This window comes from Onychomys torridus, chromosome 14 (assembly GCF_903995425.1).
Source record: "Onychomys torridus chromosome 14, mOncTor1.1, whole genome shotgun sequence".
In the NCBI taxonomy this organism is placed as follows: Eukaryota; Metazoa; Chordata; class Mammalia; order Rodentia; family Cricetidae; genus Onychomys; species Onychomys torridus.
Genome location: NC_050456.1, coordinates 47,801,872 through 47,828,116, shown reverse-complemented (window position 1 = coordinate 47,828,116; position 26,245 = coordinate 47,801,872). Strand labels below are relative to the sequence as shown.

General features: G+C 46.8%; 1 protein-coding gene across 4 annotated transcripts in view; it reads left to right on the top strand.

Moving 5' to 3' along the window:
• The window catches only part of Zfyve26 (zinc finger FYVE-type containing 26), a 66,321-nt gene that overhangs the window by 5,144 nt on the left and 34,932 nt on the right, over positions 1 to 26,245 (top strand). For 3 of the 4 annotated variants that reach the window (XM_036205867.1, XM_036205865.1, XM_036205864.1), the window contains exons 4-22: positions 1,522 to 1,611; positions 4,124 to 4,646; positions 5,185 to 5,315; positions 5,876 to 6,040; positions 6,175 to 6,263; positions 7,124 to 7,287; positions 7,909 to 8,112; positions 9,517 to 10,128; positions 10,332 to 10,418; positions 11,344 to 11,415; positions 11,700 to 11,851; positions 15,766 to 15,967; positions 16,971 to 17,234; positions 18,594 to 18,713; positions 18,828 to 18,992; positions 19,769 to 19,987; positions 20,988 to 21,090; positions 23,214 to 23,953; positions 25,831 to 26,027. In XM_036205867.1, coding sequence (XP_036061760.1) covers positions 1,522 to 1,611; positions 4,124 to 4,646; positions 5,185 to 5,315; positions 5,876 to 6,040; positions 6,175 to 6,263; positions 7,124 to 7,287; positions 7,909 to 8,112; positions 9,517 to 10,128; positions 10,332 to 10,418; positions 11,344 to 11,415; positions 11,700 to 11,851; positions 15,766 to 15,967; positions 16,971 to 17,234; positions 18,594 to 18,713; positions 18,828 to 18,992; positions 19,769 to 19,987; positions 20,988 to 21,090; positions 23,214 to 23,953; positions 25,831 to 26,027 — 4,299 coding nt within the window. The remainder of the gene's footprint in view (positions 1 to 1,521; positions 1,612 to 4,123; positions 4,647 to 5,184; positions 5,316 to 5,875; positions 6,041 to 6,174; positions 6,264 to 7,123; positions 7,288 to 7,908; positions 8,113 to 9,516; positions 10,129 to 10,331; positions 10,419 to 11,343; positions 11,416 to 11,699; positions 11,852 to 15,765; positions 15,968 to 16,970; positions 17,235 to 18,593; positions 18,714 to 18,827; positions 18,993 to 19,768; positions 19,988 to 20,987; positions 21,091 to 23,213; positions 23,954 to 25,830; positions 26,028 to 26,245) is intronic. The other variant, XM_036205866.1, reaches the window with a different exon arrangement.

The following is a 26,245-nucleotide window of genomic DNA, read 5'->3' as shown; positions in this document are numbered from 1 at the left end:
CCTTTAGTTTTTTGTTTTTTGTTTCAACAGCTAGTATGCAAAGGGTAGTGAATACCAAAAGCATGATTGGATTAAAGGATTATGAAGGCATGCCCTCCAGGGCTTTCCTGTAGCTGTTTTGCCCACAGCAACAAAAATTCTTGATGAAAAAAATTAGTGATTTTTCAAAAAGGGAGTCAGGTTATAGTGTTGATCTCATCCCACCCAGCAGGAGGAGGGCAACAGGGCAAGAGGACCTTAGTATAGGGCCAGCCTGGGCTACCAGGCAAGACTGTGTCTCCAAACAGAGAAAGAGAAAAAGAAAGGCCACATGAAATGCACAAACCTTGGGGTTTAGTCAGTGTAGGCTTTAACTCGTGTGTGTGTGTGTGTACGTGTGTGTATGTGAGTGTGTATGTGAGTGTGTACGTGTGTGTATGTGAGTGTACGCGCGTGCGCGTGCAAAGCAGTCAAAAATCAACATCAGGTTAGGTGTCTTCTTGCCTCTCTCCTTGTTTGTTTGTTTGGTTTGGTTTTTGTTGTTGTTGTTGTTTGGTTGGTTTGGTTTTTGTTTTGTTTTGTTTTGTTTTTTGGAGGGGGATTGTTTTTTGAGACAGAGTTTCTCAATGAACCTGACACTTATCAGTTTGGCTACACTGGCTGGCCAGAAAGCTCCCAGGACCCTCTTGTGCTGAGATTATATACATTTAACCCTAGATATTTATTGTTGTTGTTTGGTTTGTTATTGTGCTGTTGTGATATTTGTGTTTATGTATATAGGTGTACATATGTCTGTGCATCTTAACAGCTGAGCCATTTTTCCAGTCCAGGTATTGGGTTTTTGTTGTTTTGTTTTGAGAGATGGGCTCGATATAGCTCTGCCTGACCTTGAACTCACTATGTAGACCATACTGGCCTTGAACTCACAGAAGTTTGCCTGCCTCTGACTCCCAAGTGCTGGGACTAAAGGCAAGTGCAGAGATTAATGATATATAACACCATACCTAGCCCTTTTTTTTTTTTTTTTTTTTTTTTTTCAAAATTTGGGTACTAGGGATCTGTACTCAGGTCCTCATGCTTGTGGGGCAATTGCTTTTCGAACTGAGCCATCTTTCCAAGCCCCTGCATGTTAATTTGAAGAATGTTTAAGTTCAGCCAACTTTATTTCCAAAGAAAGCATCTAAAAACGTGGCCAGGAGGGCTGGAGAGATGGCTCAGAGATTAAGAGCACTGGCTGCTCTTCCAGGGGACCTGGGTTAAATTCCCAGCACCCACATGGAGGCTCACAACTGTAACTCCAGTCTCAGGGGATCTGATTCCTCTTCTGGCCTCTGCAGGCACCAGACTTGCATGTGGTGCACAGACATACATAAATCACCCATATACATAAAAATAAATCTTGTAAAAATATGTATTCAGGAGGTAATGGCTAAAAGTACTTGATCTTAGAGAAATAGCAGAAATAAGAGTAACTAAAGAGGAATTCTATTTGTTAAGCAAAGCATGTGCCTGACCTCTATAAATTGCTTGTTATTCCTCTAGAAATTACTTTCTGCTGGTTTTCGAAGAAAACTTGAGTTTCTTTTTTTGTCAGAAGACCTCCAAGGTGACATTCCAGAGAACATCCTTAAGGTAAGAAAGACTGAGGGCCATCTGCAGTCACTGAGCAAGGTCAACTTTGAGGGAGGGGAGTTGGCTGTCCTTTGTTTTCAGAGAAGCAATAGACAGGCCCCTCCAAGGGGAGTTTAGAGTGAGTATAACTTGCCTGGTTATTCTGGAAGCAGATTGCCCAGCAGTACTGATCATAGCAGGGCAATCATTGCATCTCACCTAGAAGGAACTCATTAGTTGGGTTTAAAATTTTTGAATTGTTGACCAATAGATGATAGAGGATTTGAGGGAAGAAAGGAACTAATATTTGATGGATTTGTCTTCTATAACAGACACACTAATGTTTTATAGCGAATCATTACAACAACTTTCGAGGAGCAGATTCCAACTTGTCTTTGTCTAGATAAGCATGATTGTGTATGTCAATAAGCAAAAATTTGAGGCCAGCCTGAGCTACATAGTGAACACCTGTCTCTATTGCCACCCCCCAGAAAAAAAGTTAGCAATCAATAGATAGGTAATATATAGATACAGTTATCCATATCTGTAGCTAGATATCTTTATCTATAGGCCGATATAGGTAACTATATCATCTATCAGATTGCTAGCTTTTTTCTATAGAGAGATACAGATAACTATATCTATATAGAAATATATATACATACATACATATATATTGCTACTTAGGTGCTTACGACTCAGTACTTAATTTATTTAACTTTTGTTAGCATCAAACCCAGGGTCTTACATATTCTAGACAGTCACTCTGTCCTTGATCCACACCCCAGCCCATTATTTGTTTTTTAAGACCCTGCCTCCAAAAAAAAAAAAAAAAGACCCTGCCTCCAGATAAGACATATAGGACTTATCTAAGAACTGACTTGCATTAGGTCAAGGGCTCACAGACTAGCAATTAATAAAGAGCCATCCCTGAACAGCGTCTACAGATGTGGGAAGCAGTGCACATTCTCATGCCCCTTTCTCCTTCAGTCTGCTCATACAAGCAGACTATAGACAGTCATGCTTTAACAGTCTGGTTGAGGAGGTAGACTCAATACCTAATTGAGCTAATATATCGGAGACGTATTTTTAATGAACCATACGATACTCATTTAATTGTTCAAAGGTGTGTAGATTAAAAACATTAAGCGAGTGTCTCTGATGTCTGTTGCTCAAACTAAATACCACAGGCTGGGTAATTTGTAAAACAGAGATTTGTTTAGTTCATAGTTTGGACACTGAGAAGAATAACATAGTACTGGTCTGCCCGGCATCTGGAAGAGCCTTCTTGCTGTACCATAACATGGCAGACGGCATCACAAAATGAGAGCAGACAGGTGTGCTAACTCAGGGGTCTCTCTTCTTACAAAGCTGCTGATATCATGGGAATTGGCCTTGAGATTAGATTCCTTCTAATCTGAACTCTCTTCCAAAGGCTCAGTCTCTATATGTGAAATTATGGATTAAGTTTCCAACACATGATACTGTGTCATTGTTTGTTTGAGACGGTGTCTTGTCACATAGCCCAGTCTGGCCACAAAGTCTCAGCCTCTCAAGTGCTGGGATTCCAGGTATATGCTACATACCTGGCTACTGACATGTGAACTTTTAAGGTACACAGTCACGCCATAGCAGAAGGGTTTTATGAGCAGATGAAAAATGGACTATACCTTAAAAATGGACAGAGTTCAGATCAGTAGTTAAAAGCTGATATGTAGTATTCTTTCAAAAATTGGGTTGGGGATTTAGCTCAGTGATAGAGCGCTCACCTAGCAAGCGCAAGGCCATGGGTTCGATCCTCAACTAAAAAAAAAAAAAAAAAAAAATTGATTTGCCAAGTGATGGTAGCATACACCTTTAGTCCCAGCACTCAGGAGGCAGAGGCAGGCAGATAGATCTCTGTGAGTTCAAGGCCAGCCTGGGCTACAGAGTGAGTTCCAGGAAAGGCACCAAAGCTACATAGAGAAACCCTGTCTCGAAGAACCAAAAATAAATAAATAGATAGATGGATGGATGGATGGATGGATGGATGGATAAATAAATAAATTGATTTGCTTTTAGGTGTGCATAATGCCTACATAGAGAAACCCTGTCCCCCCCCCAAAAAAAAAAATGAATAAATAAATAAATTGATTTGCTTTTAGGTGTGTATAATACCTACATAGAGAAACCCTGTCTCGAAAAAACAAAAATAAATAAATGAATGAATGAATAAATAAGTAAATAAATAAATAAATTTGCTTTTAGGTGTGCATAATGCCTTACCCACCTAGTCTATAAACATATAGTCTTAATTTAGGTCACCAATACACACTTTGAGGAGAGTGGGGTAGGACTTGGGTAACTGAGCTAATCATTGTTAACCTCAGTCTCATCAGTAAGATGGGAATAACTATTGTTTCTTCCTCTGGAGATCACCATAATGGTTGATTTGGTTCTTCTGTGAAGAGCCTTGAACAGTGGCTAGCTATAGAAATGTTTGTCATAACCATGTTGGTGGCCAGTACAATCCCTGTCTTCGTTCTCTACCTAGGAGCTGTTCGAAACCTTAGCACAAAGCCCAGTAGGCAATATACCTGACAGAAGCCAGAGGTGGGAGAGCAGGACCCCTCCGCTCAGCCCTGAGGCTGTCTCCGTGCTCTGGAACCTTCTGAAGCAAGCCCCTCAGCTAGCCCAGGCCCTGTTGGAGCTCCTGCTTGAGGATCGCCACAGCGCCAGCCTCTGTCACAGTTCTCTGCAGAAGACACTGCTGGGCCTCATTCGCAAGGCACTGCAGACCCTCCGGGACCCTGCCCCTCAGCCGCCTGGGGTGGCCGATGCTGTCTGTGGAGCCCTTCAGGCTCTGTGCTGCACTCTTGAGCCACCAGAGAGTGAATGGCGTGTCCTATGTGAGGAACTGTTGGAGACCTGCAGGACTGAGGGCAGTCCCCTGCAGGAGGAACGTCTGCTTGGTTGCCTGTTGCACAAGGCTGGACGGAGCCTACTGTCCCTCTATGGCCAAACCTATGCAGAGAAGGTGGCAGAGAGGCCACCAAAGGCCACACTTTCAGGAAAAGGTGTGTTTCTTTGGCTGTTTCTCCTTGTGCTTTAGTAAATGCCTGTGTGCCCTCTCAAGTGCTGGACTAGTATTATACTCGCTTATTGTCCAAGACAGGAGAGGCTAAGCAAAACCGCATAGCATGTTTTGTTGTTGTTTGTTTGTTTGTTTAAATCGGAGCATAAGAAAAGAACAGGAACAGAAAAGAGCTTTGCAGAAGCCTCTAAGAGGAATGAATCATCTTTAAGATAAAGTGTAAACAGTTGGGTTTAACTTTTACGGGAGTCTACTCTTGGACTAGAAAGATAGCTCAGTGGGTAAAGGTGCTTGCCACACTAGCCCACTGATCTGAGTTTGAGCCCCCTAACCCACATAAGAGTGGAAGGAAAGAATGGACTCCATAATATGCACAGGCACACATACAATATAAAAATAACGAAAATAAATTTTAAGCAAATAAATACAAGCACCTAGTCTCAGATCGGTTGGTTTTCAGTGTGGATTGTAGCACGAGGAAAAGAAGCTCTTTACTTCCTAGTGACTGATGTGCTTTTCAGTCTCCCCAGATCATCCGGATCCTGAGCGGGCAATGCTGGCCCTGTTCTCCACTCCCGACCCGACCCACGCTTGGAAAATGACCTTTTTCTACTGCCTGAGCAACAACAAACACTTCCTGGAGCAGATCCTGGTAAGTCAGGCTTAACTGCTGTACATCATAGAAGAATCCAGAACCTCCCTGTGCTGTTTTGGTTTTCCTGTTTCTCTCCCACTCATATATCCAGCTCCTGCCATCCAATCAGTGACAGATCATCTGGTTGTCATCCCCAAGTCCCTAGGGTGAGAGGGGCCTCTGAGAACCAGTTCCAGTCATAACTGATGCTGCAGTCATTTCATGTGGAACCTTTGGTAGGAAGGAAATGCCAGCTATGTGTCAGCTCTCTGGAGGATGTAGAAAGCAAAGGCCACGGCAGCAGTACAAGGCCTAGCTGGCAGGGAAATTTAATTACTCTAACTCTTGCCTTCCAAATTGCAGCTGAACCTCACTTACTTCAAAAGATATTTGTGAATACCAACTTGTAGGTTGTGTGCTATGTTAAGAGACAGGATCACAACAGAAGTCAGTCCCTCACTTCAAAATGCTTAGAATGTTGTACTTTAGTGAACATTTCTTTTTATGTAACCAACTACCCAGTGAAACTGGAACTGATTCTTTCCAGTTCGGGTAACCAGGTGACCTTTGGCTTACAGGTAACAGCGCTAACCCTGTTGAAAGAGGAAGACTTCCCAAGCCTTGGACGCCTGCTTGATAGAGAATTCAGGCCTCTCAGTCACCTGCTCATACTCCTGGGCTGGACACACTGCCAGAGCCTTGAATCAGCTAAACAATTACTCCAAACCCTCTACAGGACCCAGGTAACTCATTCAGCACCTCAGGGTGCTCCAGAAATGAATGCCAAGGAGCTTTGGGCCTAGAAGAGTCCAGAGTCTCACAGGCAGCTACAGTATCTGATGCCTGAGTCAGCATTTGCTTCTTCTACACTGACTAGGACCAAGGCCATGACGAGCTTCTCAGGGGTGCCTGTGAAGGACTGTGGGCTCATTTAGAGGTCCTGGAGTGGTGTGTACAGCAAAGCAGGTATGTCCCTGTCAAGTCATTACCAAATCTGGGACACACTCGACTCTATGCTCTATTTCAGAAAAAAAAAAAAAAAAAAATTGATAATGTTGAAATAATTGTTCCATCTGTTAAACCAGGGGTAGGAGGAAACACAAGTAGTGATTAGCTTCCATTTGTGACATCACGTCACAGCCAAAGGATAATTTGGGGTCTGAAAGAATAGCTCACAGTCACTGGGCATGTACTATAGACCAGGCCTTGTTCTAAGCCCCCTACAACTTTCTGGTGAAGTAGACACAGAGGTGATTCTTGCTTTGAATGTGGGACGCTAAGGGCCACTCATGGTGGCTCACACTTTGAATCTCAGCACCTGGGAGACAGAGGCAGGCAGATCTCTGTGAGTTGACAGCCAGCCTGGTCTACAGAGTAAGTGCCAGGCCAGCCAGGGAAACATAGTGAGACCTGCCGTAGTCTAGATCTGAGTTTTCCTTTTGGTCCTTGTTCTTCTCACCTGTGCTTCAGAAAGTAGCAGGAGGCGTGAGTAGGGAGGGGCTCTCACTCAGAGTAAAGCTGAGGAAGCCTATTTCAGAGCTACAGAGAGTCTAGACCTTAGGATCTTCGGGCCCTTCTTAGACTCCACTGGTCAGAAAGGCCCTTCCTAGATCCTTTCTAGGCAAGCAGCTAACTTGAGTTATATAACTCCTTCAAGGTAGATAAATGTTACGTTTTATCCTAGACCTCGTAAAATGTAGTTTGAGAAAGTGAAACTTGGAATATTATAGGCCAGAGAAGAAAAACAAGAGGAAACAAGAGCCCTGTCTCTGCAGGGCAATAATAAAAACTGCCTCCCTGTCCATCCTTCCAACTTCCTCTTTCAGCAGCCTCATACCAAAGAGAGAGCTCTTCTATCACTTACACGGCGGAGACAGCCACTCAGTGCTCTATTCTCTCCATCACCTTACCAACCTTCCCGCCCTCGGAGAGGAAGAAGTCCTCAAGCTCTTACAGAAGGTGCCAGCTAAGGACCTCCAGCGAGAGCACGGTGAGTTGGCCATAGTGTCCTCACATTGTGACGCACAGGTCAGGGACCTTTCTCAGGTGAGAGCACGTGTTTCCAGTAGGGAGATGTTGTTTTGATTTGCTTCCCCAAAGGACCTTCCACAAACCACAGACCGGTGTTTCCACATTCCTTTTTTTTAATTTTATTTTATTTTTACTTCCCATTTCTCCCCACCCCACCTCCAGAAAGATAGGCAACTTGTTTGGTCAATTTCCTAAAAGAACTAGAATTCTGATTCCCACCTATAAGTATCAAAGGCTTCCAGTGATGTGTTTGACATCTGGCCATGTAAATCCATTGAGATGTACTTGGAGCTTGGGACTTGACTTGAAAAGGGCAGGTAACGGGACCATGACTGGGGTACACACCATATGGAGTATAAGTTAGCGCCCAGGTAATGGAGGCCATGCATCATCTAGAAGGAAGACTGGTGCAGAAAAGCAAAGAGGACAAGCTGGTACGGACCAGGGGAGAGGCCTGGGAAGTTGCAGGTCAGATGCACAGGACGCTAAGAACTACAGATCAATGCCCTTTGCTTCAACCATGCTTGCTGCGTGCGCCTGAAAAGGTCACTCTGAAGTTCTACCTGTTTCTCGGCTTCAGGTACCCATGATGCCTCAGTCCCTGAGCACCTGAGCCAATGTCAGAGCCTAACCCTCTACCAGGGCTTCTGTGCCATGAAGTATGCTATCTACGCCCTCTGTGTGAATTCACATCAGCACTCTCAGTGCCAGGACTGCAGAGACGGCGCCTCCGAGGACCTGGCAGTGGTGGTGGAGCCAGGCAATGATTGCCTCCCCTCTGCAGGTACAGCACCTCCCTGTCCCTGGCATATTCATACACTTTCCCCTGGGTCCACTCTGTGTGGTCACCATTCCCTCCCAGGATGGAGCGCCCTTGATTCAAAAGCACACAGGAATGATTTTATCCATTTATCAGCGTCTGCATCAAAGGGACCTGCTTACAGCTTAATGGATCTTACTCTGATCATCTGACATAGTATTTGCCAAATGTTTCCCTTTGTGTAGCTAGACACCATGGTAAGAATAGCATTCCAGGGGCTGGAGAGATGGGACACTGGCTCAGGAGGCAGAGGCAGGTGGATCTCTTGAGTTCAAGGCCAGCCTGGTCTACAGAGTGAGTTCCAGGACAGCCAAGGATACACAGAGAAACCTTGTCCTGAAAAACAGGAGAAAAAGAGAGAGAGAGAGAGAGAGAGAGAGAGAGAGAGAGCCCTGTCTGCTCTTCCTGTCCTGAGTTCAACACCCAGCACCTACATGGCAGTTTATAGTCATCTGTAACTGGGGTCCCAAGGAATCTGATGCCCTCTTTGATGTCCAGATGTACATGCAGATAAAACACCCACATACATAAATGAATAGATTAATATATGCATTTATGTATGTGATATATAAATTGAACTTAGTTTTTAGAAACAGTACTCCAAACGGAATATACTTAGGAATTCTTTTTTCCTTTTCCTTCCTTCCTTCCAAATTGTACTGCATCATACACATGGAAATTGATGTAGCCTGGTTTGGCCTCAAAGTCTTAAGCCTCCCAAACACTGGGATTACAGTCCTGAGATACCATGCTTAATTCTGCTTAATTCTGCTTTCTCCTCCTCTTCCTCCTTCTCCTCCTCCTTCTTTTAAATTTATTTTTTAGATTTTTTTTAAAATACATGTAGGTGTTTTGCCTGCATGTATGTCTGTGCACCATGCACATGCCTGCTTTCCACAGAGGCCAGAACACAGCATCAGATCTCCTTAAAACTGGAGTTGCACAGGTTGTGAGTCATCGTGTGGGCACTGGGAATCAAACCCAGGTCCTCTGGTGTAACCGCTAAGCCATCTCCCCAGCCCCTTCTTTTTTATGGCAGAGTTTCATTCCGTAGCTCAGGCTGGCCTTAGACCTGTGGCAATCCTCCTGCCTCAGCCTCCTGAATGCTGGAATTGTGCTGCCACACCCTTGTTGAATATCATGTTTAAGAGATCTAGGTAGCCTGAGGTTGTTGTTATAGTAACAGGAGGTGAAAACAGAATTGAGGAGTAAGGAGTTCATGTTACCTTCATTCCTAGAACTGAAATAGGTAAGGAATAATGTCACAATTGAAGAGCAGAAACATAGGGCGTGTTCAGCAGACTATGCTTTTTAATGTTTCTCTCTCTCTTCTCTTCCTCTGGCCTCTTCTCTATTCATCCTCCTTAGGTGCTTCCCACCTCTTCCCAACATACCTGGCCAGATGCCGACAGTATTTACGCAGTATCCCCGACTCTCTGTGCCTGGAAATTCTCGAAAACATCTTCTCTTTGCTCCTCATTACCTCTGCCGACCTTCACCCAGAGCCTCACCTGCCGGAGGACTATGCCGAGGAGGAGGACATCGAGGGGAAAGGCTCCTTGGGTTTGAGGTCTCCGTCAGAGAGTCCTCAGCACATAGCCCCTCCTGAGAGGAGGTCAGAGCGGGGTTCCCTGGGGGGACCCGGGAGCCTTGCTCACACAATGCCGAGCTGTCCAAAGGCAGAGCCAAAAGACAGGTCACCAGGGCCTCCCAAGCACAGCTTTTTGGACCTAAAGCACCTTACTAGTGGCCTGAGTGGATTCCTGGCTGACAAGTTCGCAATGGGAGCGTTCCTCAGCCTTATTCAGGAGCAGCTCGATGAGATCAGCAGCCACAGCACCCCCGAGGAGACGAAGCTGCTTGAAGGCCAGAGCTGTTCAGCAGGCCGAGACGGACTGCAGAGCCGCCTGCAGCGGTTCTCGAAGGTTCTCTCAGAGGCGCAGTGGCGGTACAAGGTGGTCACAAGCAACCAGGGCTCAGGTAAGAAGAGGGAGACAGAACCAGAAGGTCTAGAAAGTAGGAAAGGAGAAAAGTGGAGGCAACCTGGGCAAGGGGCAGGCACGTGGGAGCCACACCCTAACCCAGGGACCGTGACATCTCAGAGCTTAGTGAAGGTGGCCCCTGCCCGTTTCCACAAGGTGTCAGATCGCAGCTGACCACCATGCCTGTGTTTGCTATTCCAGAAGAGCAGCCTTCCCGAAGATACCGGCCCACTGCCACAAGGCACTCCAGTCTCCGCCGAGGCCGTCGGACTAGAAGAACCCGGGCAGGTGATCCACAAAACTCTCCTCAAGTCTTGTTCTCATACACCTGGCAAAGAGGCATACTGGCGCCTGTCTGATGTTCTTCTAGGCACATGGTCAACATAACAAAAGTTGGAAGATCCTCCTAGTCCCATCCCTTCCCAAGTCAGGTCCTAACAGTAAAACAGTTTCTTACGTAGCCATCCAGAAGTTTCCCAGACAACACAACATGCATATCCCTTTACTTATGCATACTAACACACACACACACACACACACACACACACACACACACACACACACACACACACACTGGGTGAGGTGAAGGATACCATGAGAGAAACCTGGGAAAACTATGTGAAGCCGCCCAGTTGATTGGTTTGGGACACGGGCCGAGTTTGCATCCACCTGAGTCATCCAGCCCCAGAACATGCATTCCATTTCCTTTTCCACAGAGCAGCCTCAGCAGTGGGCCAAGGGGACTCCCTTGATGTACGAGGCCACACTCAGGGACCTCCAGCCTCCATTGGCAAGTGCCAGCACTTAGGAAAGCTGACACTGAGATGCTTCTCCTCCTGGGTTTTAATCAGGGCAGCCTTTGGCACCTACCTTTTCATGTTTGAAGACACATCCTCTATGTCAGAGAACGTCATGACTCCTCTTTGTGCCCTACTGTTTCCTAGTCATGATTAGTTGTGCTTTTATTTTACCAAGCTATTGCTAGTACTTAGCAGATGGTGATCACTAGCTCTGAGGACTCTGAGACCCCACGTGGTAGAAACCGCTGGTACAGACTGCTACCCAGAGAGCTCCGGGACCACATCGTACCTGCCATCCATCCTTGCTGTGGTCACCCTTTATCCTCAGTCTACCCAGATCTCGGCCTGTAGGCTGTCTTTGCAGGTGACACACTGTAAGGAGTTGGTGACCGAATTTCACTCCTTAACTCTAGATGGCCGGGAAAGAGGCTCCAACCCACCATCCCTGGAGAATACAAGCAGTGAGCTGAGCACAAGCACTTCAGGTATCTGGGTCCCACCCTGCTACTGACTGTGGGCAGCTCTCTGCCCCTGCAGCCAGGAAAAGAGTAAAGGCGTTCTCTCTCAGTTAACTTCCCCAACAGCAGAGAAAAAAAGGTGGCTAGTCAAGGAAGGTAGTTGGTACTTGTAATGGTAATAAATCCTTACCCTTCGTTTAGACAAAAACCAAGACCCATTACCGATCTTTCAGAGGAAATACAGGCGTGTGGAGAGAGGTGACGACGCTGTGTTTTCTCCTGACTGTGTCCAATGTTCTTCCACCCCACAGAAGGGAGTCTGAGTGCTGTGTCTGGGCAGGTGGAGCTGGACAGCCGGTTGCAGCCCCAGCCTCAGAGTTCAATCATCCCCATGATGTTCTCCCCACCGGAGTCACTGCTGGCATCCTGTATCCTCAGGGGGAACTTGGCAGAAGCCCATCAGGTAAGGAAGACTTGCCATGGCAAAGCATGCTAAGCCAGCCCCTGATAGGCTGTCATATTGGGCCTCCGGGAAAGCTAAATGCATGTGACCCCAAAGGTACTTGAGAGGGCTTGCTGGGGGTCACATTGAGCAGAAAAAAAACAAAGGAATTTCCACATGTGCAGGCCCAGTGCTTGGCACTGTGGGTTTAGAGACATTGAGTTATTTGTGGGGTTTTTTTTTGGTTGGTTGGTTGGTTGGTTGGTTGGTTGGTTGGTTGGTTTGGTTTGTTTTTGTTTGTTTCGAGACAGGGTTTCTCTGCGTAGTTTTGGTGCCTGTCCTGGATCTTGCTCTGTAGACCAGGCTGGCCTTGAACTCCCAGAGGCCTGGCTCTGCCTCCCAGGTGCTAGGATTAAAGGCGTGCCCCACCGCCGCCCAGCGTTATGTGTTCTTAATACAAGCAGCATTTTAACAAAATAAAATAGCCACAATCTCACCACCTCCAAACAGGGAAACTTCTGTTTCTTTCTTCATGCTCCTGTGAACATATCTGTGTTTCTATATAGTTAAAAATCATAATGCGATAGCTTTTGGTAGTACCCAGAATGGCAGTTCAGTTCAGCGTACAGCATTGGGGCTAGCAAACTGGAGTGCCGTGGGATGCAGGGAAAATAACCTGGAATAGCAGTCAGAATGTCTCAAGCTCTGTGAGCCTTGATCCCCTCTGGACAATTGTAGCTCGGTATAATTCCTGAATCATAGTAAGGTTAAGAAGATTATACAGGAGCCATGAGAAATGCAGGAACCCTCTGTGTTTTTAATCTCAATAGCATTAAGTACCACTCTTCCGTGCTTCAAACTCTCCGTGGGTTTTTTGAAACTTAATGCGGTCCCTGAACATCTAGGTTAGAATTTGCTATGGCAGGACTCCAGGTATTAAGTAGATCTGGGGGAAATCTCCATGCTAAGATGATCTTTCCTTAACTCCCCCTGTTCCTTTTAGAGTTCCTACTTTTCATGATTAGGAGCCTCTGGACGAGGCGGGGGACCCCCCACCACACACTTTCTTCTGTTGTTGTTTCTGTAGTGCTGAGGCTCGAACCAAGGCTCTCACATACGCTGGGCTTTACAGTGAGTTAACTCCTGGATCAAAAACGGATCCTGGTCTCACTGTTCTGTTGTTGTTGTTGATTCCCAGCCTTTCTTCAACCTGAACAACTAGGAGTTTACATGGTGCTTTCTCCCCTAAATACCGCACATTTGTCTTCCTTTCCTTAAACCTTGGTGTGGGTGTGGTGTGCATGCTTTCTTTTTTAACCTAGTTCCGAAACAAGTTCTACATATTACAAACAGTATTAACAAGAAAATAAAATTAGTTTTAACACTATCATATAGAAATAACCTGTGTAAGCCAAGTGGTGGTGACACACGCCTTTAGTCCCAGCACTTAGGAGGCAGAGGCAGGCGGATCTCTGAGTTCAAGGCTAGCCTGGTCTACAGAGTAAGTTCCATCCAGGACAGCCAGGGCTGCACAGAGAAACCCTGTCCTGAAAAACCAAAACCAAAAAAAAAAATAACCAATGTTAAAGATGTATATATTTGGCCAATATTTTTCCAATGATCATCATCACATTTAAGTCATTGTCTTTCTGTCCAACACACAGATTGTTTTCAGCCTTATAATAATGCTCGGGAAACATGATCACCCTTACGTGTAAAGCCTTTGGAATTATTTCCTTAAGGAAAGTTCTCATATCTGGGCATTGTGGCTCACACTGGTAAGCCCAGTACTGAAGCAGGAGGACCGCTGTGAATTTGAGGCCAACCTGGGCTATAGAATAAGAGCCTGCCTCAACAAGGGGGTGGAGTGGGAGGATGGGAAGGGAAGGAAAGGGGTCTCACCTAAATTACTAAGTCAAAACACATTTTAGGGCAAGTAAAATGTCTTGGTGGGTAAAGACACTTGCCACCCAGCCTAAACACCTGAATTTGACCACTGGGACCCACGAGGTTGGAGGAGAGAATTAACTCCTGCAAGTTCCTCTCTGACTTCCACGTGTGTACCTTGATACTCATGCACCCACACACATGCCCTCCGAATAAATAAATAAAGGTAATTATTAAAAAACAGGTTCTTAAAAATACATTTTTAACGTTTAAACCATTCTCCAACTATCCCCAGCAGCTGCAGCGTGCCCCTGGATGTTTATTCCTACACTTTGTTAGTGTGCTAGGTATTAAATAGTATCTGTGCTGGTTTATTCCTACACTTTGTTGGTGTGCTAGGTATTCAATAGTATCTGTGCTGGTTTATTCCTACACTTTGTTGGTGTGCTAGGTATTCAATAGTATCTGTGCTGGTTTATTCCTACACTTTGTTGGTGTGCTAGGTATTCAATAGTATCTGTGCTGGTTTATTCCTACACTTTGTTGGTGTGCTAGGTATTAAATAGTATCTGTGCTGGTTTATTCCTACACTTCGTTAGTGTGCTAGGTATTCAATAGTATCTGTGCTGGTTTATTCCTACACTTCGTTAGTGTGCTAGGTATTCAATAGTATCTGTGCTGGTTTATTCCTACACTTTGTTGGTGTGCTAGGTATTCAATAGTATCTGTGCTGGTTTATTCCTACACTTTGTTGGTGTGCTAGGTATTCAATAGTATCTGTGCTGGTTTATTCCTACACTTTGTTGGTGTGCTAGGTATTCAATAGTATCTGTGCTGGTTTATTCCTACACTTTGTTAGTGTGCTAGGTATTCAATAGTATCTGTGCTGGTTTATTCCTACACTTTGTTAGTGTGCTAGGTATTCAATAGTATCTGTGCTGGTTTATTCCTACACTTTGTTAGTGTGCTAGGTATTCAATAGTATCTGTGCTGGTCTGTGTCCACTGGACACAGCTAGAGTCATCAGAGAAGAGGGAGGAGCCTCAACTGAGAAAACGCCTCCTTAGGCTCGAGCTGGGGGCAAGCCAGCGGGGCCTTTAAGTTAGTGATGGATGGGCGAGGGCCCAGCCCATCGTGGGTGGTGCCACCCCTGGACTAGTAGTCCTGGATTCTATAAGAGAGCAGGCTGGGCTGGAGAGATGGCTCAGAGGTTAAGAATACTGACTGTTCTTCCAGAGGTCCTGAGTTCAGTTCCCAGCAACCACATGGTGGCTCACAACCATCTGTAATGAGATCTTGTGCCCTCGTCTGGCCTGCAGGGATACAGGCAAACAGAACACTGTGTACATAATAAATAAAATAAATCTTGAGAGAGAGAGAGAGAGAGAGAGAGAGAGAGAGAGAGAGAGCGAGCAGGCTGAGCAAGCCAGTAGGCAGCACTCCTCCATGGCCTCTGCATCAGCTCCTGCCTCCAGGTTCCTGCCCTGTTTGAGTTCCTGTCCTGACTTCCTTCAATGACAGACTACCATGTGGAAGTGTGAGCCAAATAAACCCTTTCCTCCCCAGGTTGCTTTGGTCATGATGTTTCTTCACAGCAACTAAAATAGTATCAGTTGCTTAAATTCCTGGTCAGGAAGAAAATGTTCTTGTTTGTGTATTTCTCGTAGGTTTCTCCTCTGAAGTCACCAGTAACATTTGCTATTTCCTTCTGACCTTTGGTGATTTATTTATGGACTTTTATGAGCTGTTTTGTATTTGGTCTCTTGTTAACATTCAGTGCTAGCTGGGTGTAGTGGACACGCCTTTAATCCCAGCTCTTGGGAAGCAGAGGCAGGTGGATCCAGGCTGCCCTGGTCTACATAGTGTGTTCTAGGACAGCCAGTGGTACACCGAAAAACTGTGTCTCTAAAAGAAAAACCCGATGCTCCCTGATGCTCTAAAATAGCCATCTTGGGACTGTACTCTCCTGAATCGGCCCAGCATCCTATCGCTAAATGTTCCCAGACTCTGGACCCACCACTGCCACACCCCTCCCCTTCTCGTGACAGGTGGTATTCATGTTCAACCTCAAGTCCTCACCAAGTGCCGGGGAGCTGATGTTTGTAGAGCGTTACCAAGAGGTGATCCAGGAGCTGGCCCGGGTCGAGCATAAGATTGAAAACCAGAATTCAGAAGGGGGTAACAACACCGTTCGGCGCACTGGCAGTGGGCGCTCCACTCTGCAAGCCATTGGCAGCGCCGCAGCGGCAGGTCAGTCTTCCATGCTGACGTCAGAGGTGGAGAGGTAGCTAGGGTGGTGGCGTAAGGGAAGAAACCACCCACATCTTCATGAGAAGTCGCCAGAAACGGAAAGCAGGACACCCATCCCAAAAGCCAGCGATCCCGACACATTCCAAGCAGTCCCCCAGCCGCACCCAGCCTCCCTGACTAGGTGGCCACAGGCCTGTCACTCAAGCCAGTCCTGTTTATCATACCCAACTTAAGTTAAAGAGCAAGGGTGTTGGCCCGGTGTATTTTGGGATCCCTCACTTGGGCATTAGAGGACTATTAGGAGTTGTTCCTTTCTCTTGTAATTATTCCGTGGTAAAGCGTATTACTTGAAAAATCGCTGGTTAATGTTTGTAGCCTGGGGGCCACCTGTCAGTTCCCAGCTGTGGCAGCACCCTCCAACAGCTGCCTTCTCTTCTTTCTCGAAGCTTGTGCCACATTCTCACCTCTCCCGTTGCTCCCCAGACCCCATGTATCAGGTTGCCATCATGTGTTGCCCCTTACATATGCTTCCAGAAACTTTCCAATCCTACTTAAAATACATACCCAGGTCCTCATGCTTGCTCATCAGGTGTCATTACCTGCTGAGCTGGTGCTGATGTCTCCCCCGGCCCTCTTTAAAACATGCCTCGGCACATCTTTTCAATGGCTTTGATAGAAAGGGGCTCTTACAGCAGTAATACTGTCTGCTTTGCTTTCTGAGCAATGTGTGTAGAGAGTGTTTCCACTTGCTCTACCCTGATCCGCGTCTTTCTCCTGCTTTAGATCCTACTGGGAAGAAGTGCTCCTTCATCGCTACCTCCTGGGTTTATTGTGGCCTTTTCTTCTTACCTTTGTTTTGATCCTGTAAGAGCGGGCCCTAATGAAAGTGTTAGTGTGTGCAGATCCTGTGCACACAAACCCCAGACAAACTGCTCCTCGTACTACGGGCGTAGCCAGACTCACCATATCCCTTGCTTTTTGCTCTCCACTGCCGCATGTCCAGGAATGGTGTTTTACTCCATCTCTGATGTGACTGACAAGCTCCTCAGCCCCGCCGAAGACCCCATCCCCACACTCCAGGAAGATTTTTGGATAAATGCTACTGTGACGGAGCCCACCACTCCTCTTAGAGAAGTTCTGGAAGACCTCAGTCCCCCTGCCATGGCTGCCTTTGACCTGGCTTGCTGCCAGTGCCAGCTCTGGAAGACGTGCAAACAGCTCTTAGAAACTGCCGAGCGACGACTGAGCAGCAGCCTGGAGAGCCGGGGTGAGTGGGTGTCGTTCATTCCTATCCATTCATTCATTCATTCATTCATTTATTCATTCATTCATATCAGCTGTAGGGATGAGCTCAGCAAACCTTAAGAAGCTGTGGAGATAGTAAAAGGAGAAAGAATTAAACATTATTGATGCCCTCATCCTAATGGCATAAATTCAGATGTTGGGTGGCTCATATTCAAAGACAGCAATCTGCAGTCACTCGAGGAAATTCTTTTCTAATTTATCATAAAAGTGAAGGAAGAAACATACATTCAGCAGGGAAGTCAAAGGGCAGCTAGGCTTGTAGAGAAGAAGGCTCCACAACAGGCGAAGAGAGAGAGGGAGCGATAGAAGAGAAGCACAGTGGCCTGTGGTAGGAAGACACTACAAAGAAACCCACAAACTGGTTCTTTTTAAAAAGAAGGAAAGAGGGCAGGGCGGTGGTGGCACACGCCTTTAATCCCAGCACTCGGGAGGCAGAGCCAGGCCGATCTCTGTGAGTTCGAGGCCAGCCTGGTCTACTGAGCGAGATCCAGGACAGGCTCCAAAACTACACAGAGAAACCCTGTCTGGGGGGGGGGGGGGGGACATGCTTTCAAGGATGATACAAATGGGTGAGTGGGGGTGTAGCATGCTTGAGCCCTGGGTTCGATCTGTTAGCATACAAAAACCAAGGGACAAGTGAATGAGTGCCATTATACTGCAGTGCCCTCCTGGGTGAAGGCCTTGACCCTCGCCTGGAACTGCCAGGACTCTGCAAACCAGGGTAAAGGGAAATGTCCTAGGAGCTGAAGTTCTCAACCTGTGGGTCGCAGCCCCTTTGAGATCACACAGCCCTTTCAAGGGGTGGCCTAAGACCATCAGAAAACACAGACATTTACATTATAACTCATAACAGTAGCAAAGTTACAGTTATGACGTAGCAATGAACTAGTTTTATGGTTGGGGGTCACCACAACATGAGGAGCTGTATTAAAGGGTCGCAGCAAGAGGAAGGTTGGGAACCACGGGCCTAGAGGAATCGGATATGGAAGTATGATGATCTACTGGGGCGATCATAGAAATCTGAAATTGGAAAATAGAAATCTGATTCCAGCTCAAGTCCATGGCTAAACAGAGTCGGAAGGCCAATCCACAAGAAGTGTCCCTTTGGCTTTGGTCGACAAATGCCACAGAAATGCCAGAGATTCTGAATCTGCCGTTGATGGCCAAGGCAGTCCTGGAACCCCAGGCTCTGCTTGTTGTCACCCAAAATGACACAATGTGTACCTCATACTTACTCTTAGAAAAGATAAAGTTACCCGAGGAGCTGGGCATCCGCCTCTGGAAATCCATTTCTTCCAGCGTCCCTCTCCTTCTATTTCAGGTCGCCGGCTAGACCAGGTTGTTCTCCACCCTGATGGTATTCGAGGTTTTCCTGTTGTCCTTCAGCAAATTAATAAGATTCTCAATTATCCACTTACCTTAACGGGACAAGCGAAACCTGGTGAGCCGCTTTACTACACCACCTCGTCTTCCACTTCTGTTTTTCCTGGACTTGGAACAGTGGGTCAGCAGACCTTTTTTTTTCCCCTCTTCCGTCCCTGCATGTTTTCCGTAGACACTCTAGAAGGAAGGGGAGGAGGCGCTCCACGGTGCGGTATCTCCGAGCTGCTTCAGACATGCTGGCCCAGCCTCACCGAGGACTGTGTGGCCAGCCAGACCAGCCTTTCCCAGCAACTGGATCAGGCTCTCGAGTCACTGCGAGAGGCACTAGCGCTACCAGGTACAGGTCTGCCTGCACGGGGACAGAGAAACGGAAGAACTGGGCGAGGGAGGTGAGACAGCCAAGGATGTATGAGCATTTTGGAGCAGCGGCCACGCACTCCGGAGCTGGGCTTGGTCAGACATGCACTCCCCTCTTCCCCAACTCTCAGTTGAAAGGATACTTAACACTTTCACTAGCAGGTACATTTTTTTCACTGCTGGTGAGAAACATACCCAGCTGGTAGTTAGTTGGTATTGGTCAACCCTCCCCAAAAGCTTCGAGTGTTCTTCATAAACCTGCTTCACCCCAGAGACAACAGGGTAAAAACTATATAGTCTCATGGCTCAAGACTCCAAGCTCTTCCACTTGCCTACGTGACTAAATTGTTTGTTTGTTTGTTTGTTTTTTGTCTGTCCACCTATATAAGTGTGGGGCTCACATAGTCACCTATGTCCTATAGACACCCAGTGCACTCTGTGGGAAACTCAGTTTACACATTGGGTCAAAAGTTGACCCAAAGCTGAGGGGCCAGAGAGACGGCTCAGTGGTTAAGAATACTTGCTGCTCTTCCAGAGACTCAGATTTAGTTCCCGGCACCCACACTGAGCAGCTCACAAACACCTAGAATTCTAGTGCCAGTGGGTCCTACATCTCCTTCTGGCCTCTGCAGACACCCCAGATCCACATACACATGTACCTATATAAAAATAAAATAAAATAAATATTTATCTTTAGAAATTAACCCAAAGCAAAGGCTAAAGCCATGTCTCTTCTCCAACCCTTGTCCCTCTCAGAGCCCAAGAGTACTCCACTCACTTCCCTAGTGGAACAGGCAGCCCAGAAGGCCCCCGAGGCAGAGGCCCACCCTGTGCACATCCAAAGCCAGCTCCTCCAGAAGACCCTGGGGAAACAGGCGCTGGCGGGCAGCAGACAGACTGACTATGTGGGAACCTTCTTCAGGTACTGCAGCACTCTGGCTGCCGTCCTTCTTCGGAGTTTGAGCTCTGATCCTGGTAAGTAGTGAGAACAATACGGAGTCATCGAGCAGTTGTTTAGGGAAAGGAAGAGAGGGCATGCTTCCTTAAGAGGCTCACTCTAGGTACGCAGTAACTAAGGGTACCAGACTTACAGCATTCTCTTATTCATCTGTCTATATTTTGCATCTTTGTGTTAAGTAAAATTATAGAGCACATGGAAGTCCTCAATAACATTTCATGGAATTGGTGCCTCAAAAATCTCCCTGAAGCCAGGTGTGGTGGCATACACCTGTGATCCCCACACTCAGGGGGCAGAGGCAGAAGGATCAGGAGTTCCAGGCCAGCCTGGGCTGTATAATACCCTGTAATAAAACAGAACAAAAATTCTGTCAGACCTGGGCTCCACCATAGATTTGAGAGTCCAGTAGGAAAATCAAGCTTTTGACACGAGTCCCACCCAGATCCTTTGAGTTCTTTGCAAGTTCCAGGTGGACGGATAAAAAAATCTGAAATCTTAAATTTGTCCAGATCCCAAGCCTTTTTAGCCACCAACCTGATGCCATAAATGATTTGACAGTTCATAGTTAAAATGCAGATGTGTGAAAATGCTGTCTAATCTTACCTTTGGCTTCTGTATATATGAAACATCAGGGTGTAGACTTAGATCCTATCCCACGATATCCTAATCTGTGCATGCAAACATTCCAGGAGCCGAAACACATCTAGTCCCAAGTGTTGCGGAGACAGGATGCTCAAACTGTCAACCTCAGTCAGGTCGAAGTGAGCTCTGCATGCTGTCTGTAGTAAGACTGGCCACTGAAGTTTGCTGGGTTGGAAGTCTTTAGCGCTGTAAGATGTAAATAAACTCGTATCCAGGGTCACGTCGGGAATTCCCTTACCTACTGTGAATCCACAGGAGGGATCTTCATGTGGCCACCATTGTCATTCACAATGTGACTAACCAGTTCTCTGAGACAGAGCCGTGAGCGGTTGCAACCCAGCAGGGCAACCGGAGATCCTTTCTGTTCTTTCTCAGATAACGTGGAGGCCAAGGTTGGAAATCCATTTGTTCTCCTGCAACAGAGCTCTTCACAACTGGTGTCCCATCTCCTGCTTGAGAGACAAGTCCCTCCAGACAGGTAGACATCACCTGTGCTGCTTTTACTCTTTTGTAGTATGTTAAAATTCAACAGGCTCCAAGGCTACACAGCAAAACCCTGTCTCGAAAAACCAAAAGTGGAAAAAAAAAATTCAACATGCTTCTTCCCTTTGTCTCTCTTGCCGCTGCTAGTGTGTGTTATAGGCAGGAGGCTAATGGTGAGTCTTCACTCACAGATGAGCAAGAGGTTCAGCAACAATGGCCATGGTAGGCTATAGAAAAATAACCATCCTCAGGCATTGCTGGTAAGGTATAAAAACTGCTAGAACTCCCATGACAGGTCATGTTCTCGGTATCTATTAAGATTACAAATTGATCACAAATAACCAATAAATATTTATAAAAGTAGTAAGAACATCCTTAACCATCAGGGAATTGCAAATTAGAACCCTTTTGAAGGTCCATCTCACCCTAGTCTACTGTCTATTAAATGACAACAAATTCTGGTGAGCATGTGGGAAGACAGGAGCCCTATTCAGTCCTGGTGGGGAGATAAACCGGTATAACCACTGTGGAAATCAATGTGGAGGATTCTCCAAGAGCTAAAAACAGGACTGCCACATGACCTCGCTACACCACTCCTGTGCATAGAGCGCTCTCTCTCCCACCACAGAGAGACTTACACCGAGGTGTTTGTTGCTGACCTATTCACAAAAACAGGGAAATGAAATCAGTTGAGGTATTCATCAAGAGGTGAATGGACCATGAAAATGTGCTACATGTGCACAACAGAAGCTAATTCTCTGTAAAGAAAAATGAAATTTGCAGGAAATGGAAGGAATCTCAAATTATATTAAATGAGGCAACACAGACTCAGACAAATACAACATATTCTCTCCATATACAGATCCTAGCTTTTAAAATGTGTGTGTGTATGTGTGTGTGTGTGTGTGTGTGTGTGTGTGTGTGTGTGTGTGTAATAGTATATATGTATGATCATAGGTCATAAAACTAGAAAGGGGACAAGATGGGAAGAAGAGGTTTTGGGGGCAGTTACATCAGTGATGGTGCACTGTGATGGGCCTTTAATCCCAGCACTCAGGAGGCAGAGGCAGGTGGATCTCTGAGTTCGAGGCCTACCTGGTCTACAGAGTGAGTTCCAGGACAGCCAGGGATATACAGAGAAACCCTGTCTTGAAAAGCCAAAAAGGAGAAGGAGAGAAAGAGAGAGGGAAGGAAGAGGGAAAGGAAGAGGCGGGAGGGGAGGAGGAAGGAAGGGAGGAGGAGGGAGGGGAGGAGGAGGAAGAGTGAGGGGACTACTAAAGTTGAAAGGGTTGGGAATCAACAGATAGAGATGAGTCAAGGAGGATGATCTACAAAACAAACTATGAAAACACTATAATTAAATCTATTATTTTGTGTGCTATTTGTGGGCAGAGGTGGCACACCCCTTTCATCCCAATGCTTGGAAGGCAGAGGCAGGTGGATCTCTGAGTTGAGGCCAGCCTGGTCTATGGAGTGAATTCCAGGACAGCCAGGGCTTCACAGAGAAACCCTGTCTCAAGGAAAAAAAAAAATTAAACAAATTGATAGGTCTTTTAACCTAGCAATCCATGTAGGGGAATTTATCCTGACTCTTGGTTGTACAAATGAAAAGTGATAGGGTTGGGGATTTAGCTCAGTGGTAGAACACTTGCCCAGCAAGCGCAAGGCCCTGGGTTCTATTCTCAGCTCCAAAAAAAAAAATGTGGTACATGTGCAATAGACTGGAAGACTCCATGGTCCGCTAGGATGGATAAATAATGTTATATAGTACTTCATACTTATGGAAAAGTCATCTCCCTATAGAGGACTGTGGGCAGACCTCTCAGATTATGAAGTGATATGGAGCCAAGTAGTATGTCTGGTGAACTGCCTTTCATATTATTCTTGAAAGAGAATGATTAACCGCCTTTATTTCTCTTTGCTCTGTGAGAACACCTGCCTGAAGCCCAGCACTTGGGAAGTAAAGGCAATAAATTTGAGGCCGGCCAGGACTACACAACACGACCTGGTCTAGAATGAATGAATGAATGAATGAATGCATGCATGCATGCATTTGTAAGATTGCGAATGGTGCCTATGTGTTCAGGCCTCACATGCTTCCTGCTTCTTTTCCTCCAGGTTGGCAGCCCTTCTTGCCCAAGAAGGTCTCAGCCTAAGTGTGCCACAGGTCATTGTCAGCTGCTGCTGTGAGCCTCTTACCCTTTGCCCTTCTCGACAAAGCCAGCAGGCCTCATCCCTTCTGACCCAGCTGGGCATGCTGGCTCAGGAGCACGCCTCTCACCTTCTGGATGGCCCGCCCTCGCCGGACTCCCCTAGACCAAGCAAGAATCCCTCATCAGAGAGAAAGTCTTGTTCATCCCCAAAGGACTCATCCCTCCCTGCCTTCACCTCCTCTGCCTTGGCCTTCCTTAAGTCTCGCTCAAAGATACTGGCCACAGTGGCCTGCCTGCGGGCCTCCCGAGGGACAAAGGTCAGCAAGCCCAGCCTGTCTTGGAAGGAATTGCGTGGTCGCAGGGAGGCACCTCTGACTGCAGAGAAGGTAGTCCAGGAGTGTGAGCACCTTCTGGAACAGTTCCCTGTGTTTGAGGCTGCCCTCCTGGCTTCCTGGGAGCCTCTACACCAAGCCTCCGAGCCAGGACAGGGTGTAGCAGCCAGTCTCTGTGGACAGGCCAGTCTCTCTACTGTTCTTCTGGGCCTACATTCTCCTGTGGCCCTGGATGTACTAACTGAGGCCTTTGAGGCAGCTTTGGTGGCCAGAGATTGGCCACGGGCCCTTCAGCTTATTGAAGTGTATGGGCGAGACCTGGACGACCTGAGCAGTGTGAGGGATGCGGTGCTGAGCTGTGCTACAGCATGTGGTAAGCCGGGCGCTCCACCTCCCTCACTATGTCATGAGCACAGTTAGTCTTCACAGGAGCTCCAGGGAGAGTGACTGTGTCCCCATAATCTCACTTTCCTGGGACTAGACTAGAGATCGGAGCGGTTAAAAAATTTAGCCAGGATCCTGAATAGAGTGGAGTCGAGAACCCAAGCCTGTGTGGCTTGGAATGGGTGTCTAGAACCAGTTTCAACCTTTCCAGTCCTGCGTATCAGAATCAGTGTGAGATGTATAAATGACAGTCCGGGTCCTGCCTTCAGAGGTCCAGGATGGAGTTCAGTTAAGTGTTAACCGTAGTTAAGAGAAGTTAGCCGTCTTTTTCAGCAGAGTACTTTATAGGTCACATGACCTTTGTTCCAGCTGGCCTGGTGGTCGGTGCTTATAGCCCAGTGCTTAGGAAGTTGAGGCAGGAAGATAGGAAGTTCGAGGCCAGCCTGTCTCCAAACAAAACAAGGGGCTGGGAAGATGGCAGGGTGGGCAAAGTGCTTGCTGCTCAAGCATGAGGACCTGAGTTTGGATCCCCAGCACCCACGGAAGAGCCAGGAAGTCCAGCACACGTTTGTAACCCCAGTACTTGGGAGACAGAGACCAGTAGATCCTGGGGGCTAATTGGCCAGCAGGTCGAGCCAAATGGTGTTCCACGTCAGTGAAAGACACTGTCTCAAGAAATAAGGTCTGAGGTTAGTAAAATGGTTCAGCTGCTAAAAGTACTTGCCACACAAAGCCTGGTGGCCTCACTTCGGTCCCAGAACCAACAGAAAGTAGGAGAGCCAACTCCCAAGGCTGACCTCCACCATGGCATGTGTGCAACTGCACTAACATACACACATATCACACACACAACAATAAATAAGATTTTCTAAAAACTATGGTAGAGATCAATAGAAGATACCCAACATCAACCTCTGACCTCCGCGCGCGCGCGCACACATTTTCATGTATAATCAAAATAGAAAATTAATGAGCCATACTCCTCCACTAGAGAGAGCAAAAGCCAGATATGCTGTACAGGGTAGCTTTGTAGTAGAGGCAGAGCCGCCCTTTGTAAGGAGAATGCCCCCAAGAAGGTTAAGAAGGGCTGGAAAGATGGCTCAGTGGTTAAGAGCACCAACTGCTCTTCCAGAGGTCCTGAGTTCAATTCCCAGCAACCACATGGTGGCTCACCACCACCTGTCATGAGATCTGGTGCCCTCTTCTGGCCTGCAGGGACACATGCAGGCAGAACACTGTATACATAATAATAAATAAACCTTTAAAAAAAAAGAAGAAGAAGGTTAAGAAGTCCAGTGAAAGAACTGTATGATATTAATTGCTTGGGCTCTATCTTTCTGTGTCTCCAAGATCAGATTTATGAATGGGTGTGGGGAAGAGAGAGAGAGAGCTACTTAGTGACAGGATATTTAGGGAACGAGGCTCATTTACCTCCTCATTTACTTCTATATAGGATGCAGAGTGGAAATTGCAGGGAGCACTCAGGCTTTCCGGACAGGATGAGTTTGCAAGGGTACCAATGTGCAGCAGGAAAACGTGGGAAGCATCCCTCCCTCTCCTCCCTCCCCTCCCTCCCCTTCCCTCCCCTCCCCTCCCCTCCCCTCCCCTCCTTTGTCCTTCCCTCCTCTTCCGTTAGAAAGTACCATGGCTGTGACAGGTTTGCATAAAGAGGTACTAGGGGTAGAGTGTTTCTTCCTGTCATGTAATATTCCAGATTTAAACCTAGTTACAGTCACGTGGATTCCTCCACCCCACCCCCGCAAGCTCCTGGGCCATAAGATAGAACAAAGCCCTCTTAAGTAATTGGGGGCCTTTAAGCCCCTTCAGGGCTGGCTTGCTGCCCCTGAACATTGTTTTGTCTTATAGACAAGGAAGGTTGGCAATACCTGTTTCCTGTGAAGGATGCGTCTCTGAGAAGTCAGCTGGCCCTACGGTTTGTGGACGGGTGGCCTCTGGAGTCATGCCTGGAGATCCTGGCCTACTGTGTTTCAGACATGGCTGTCCAAGAAGAACTAAAATCTGAGCTGCAGAGGAAGCTGACGGAGCTGCGCGTCTATCAGAAGGTACAGGCTGTGGCATCAAGAGTAGAAGACGCCCCGCTTACCCACCATCCCCCCCCCCAGCCCATTCTCTTGTGATGGGGTATTGTAAAATGTAGGCTGGGCTTTTCCTCTGCCTCAGGCTTCTGTTCTTACATGAATGAAGGGAGACCTTTTATCTAGCTCTGCGTTATTACTCTTCCTGTTTTAAATACATTTGCATCGAGGAAGGATAGAGATAA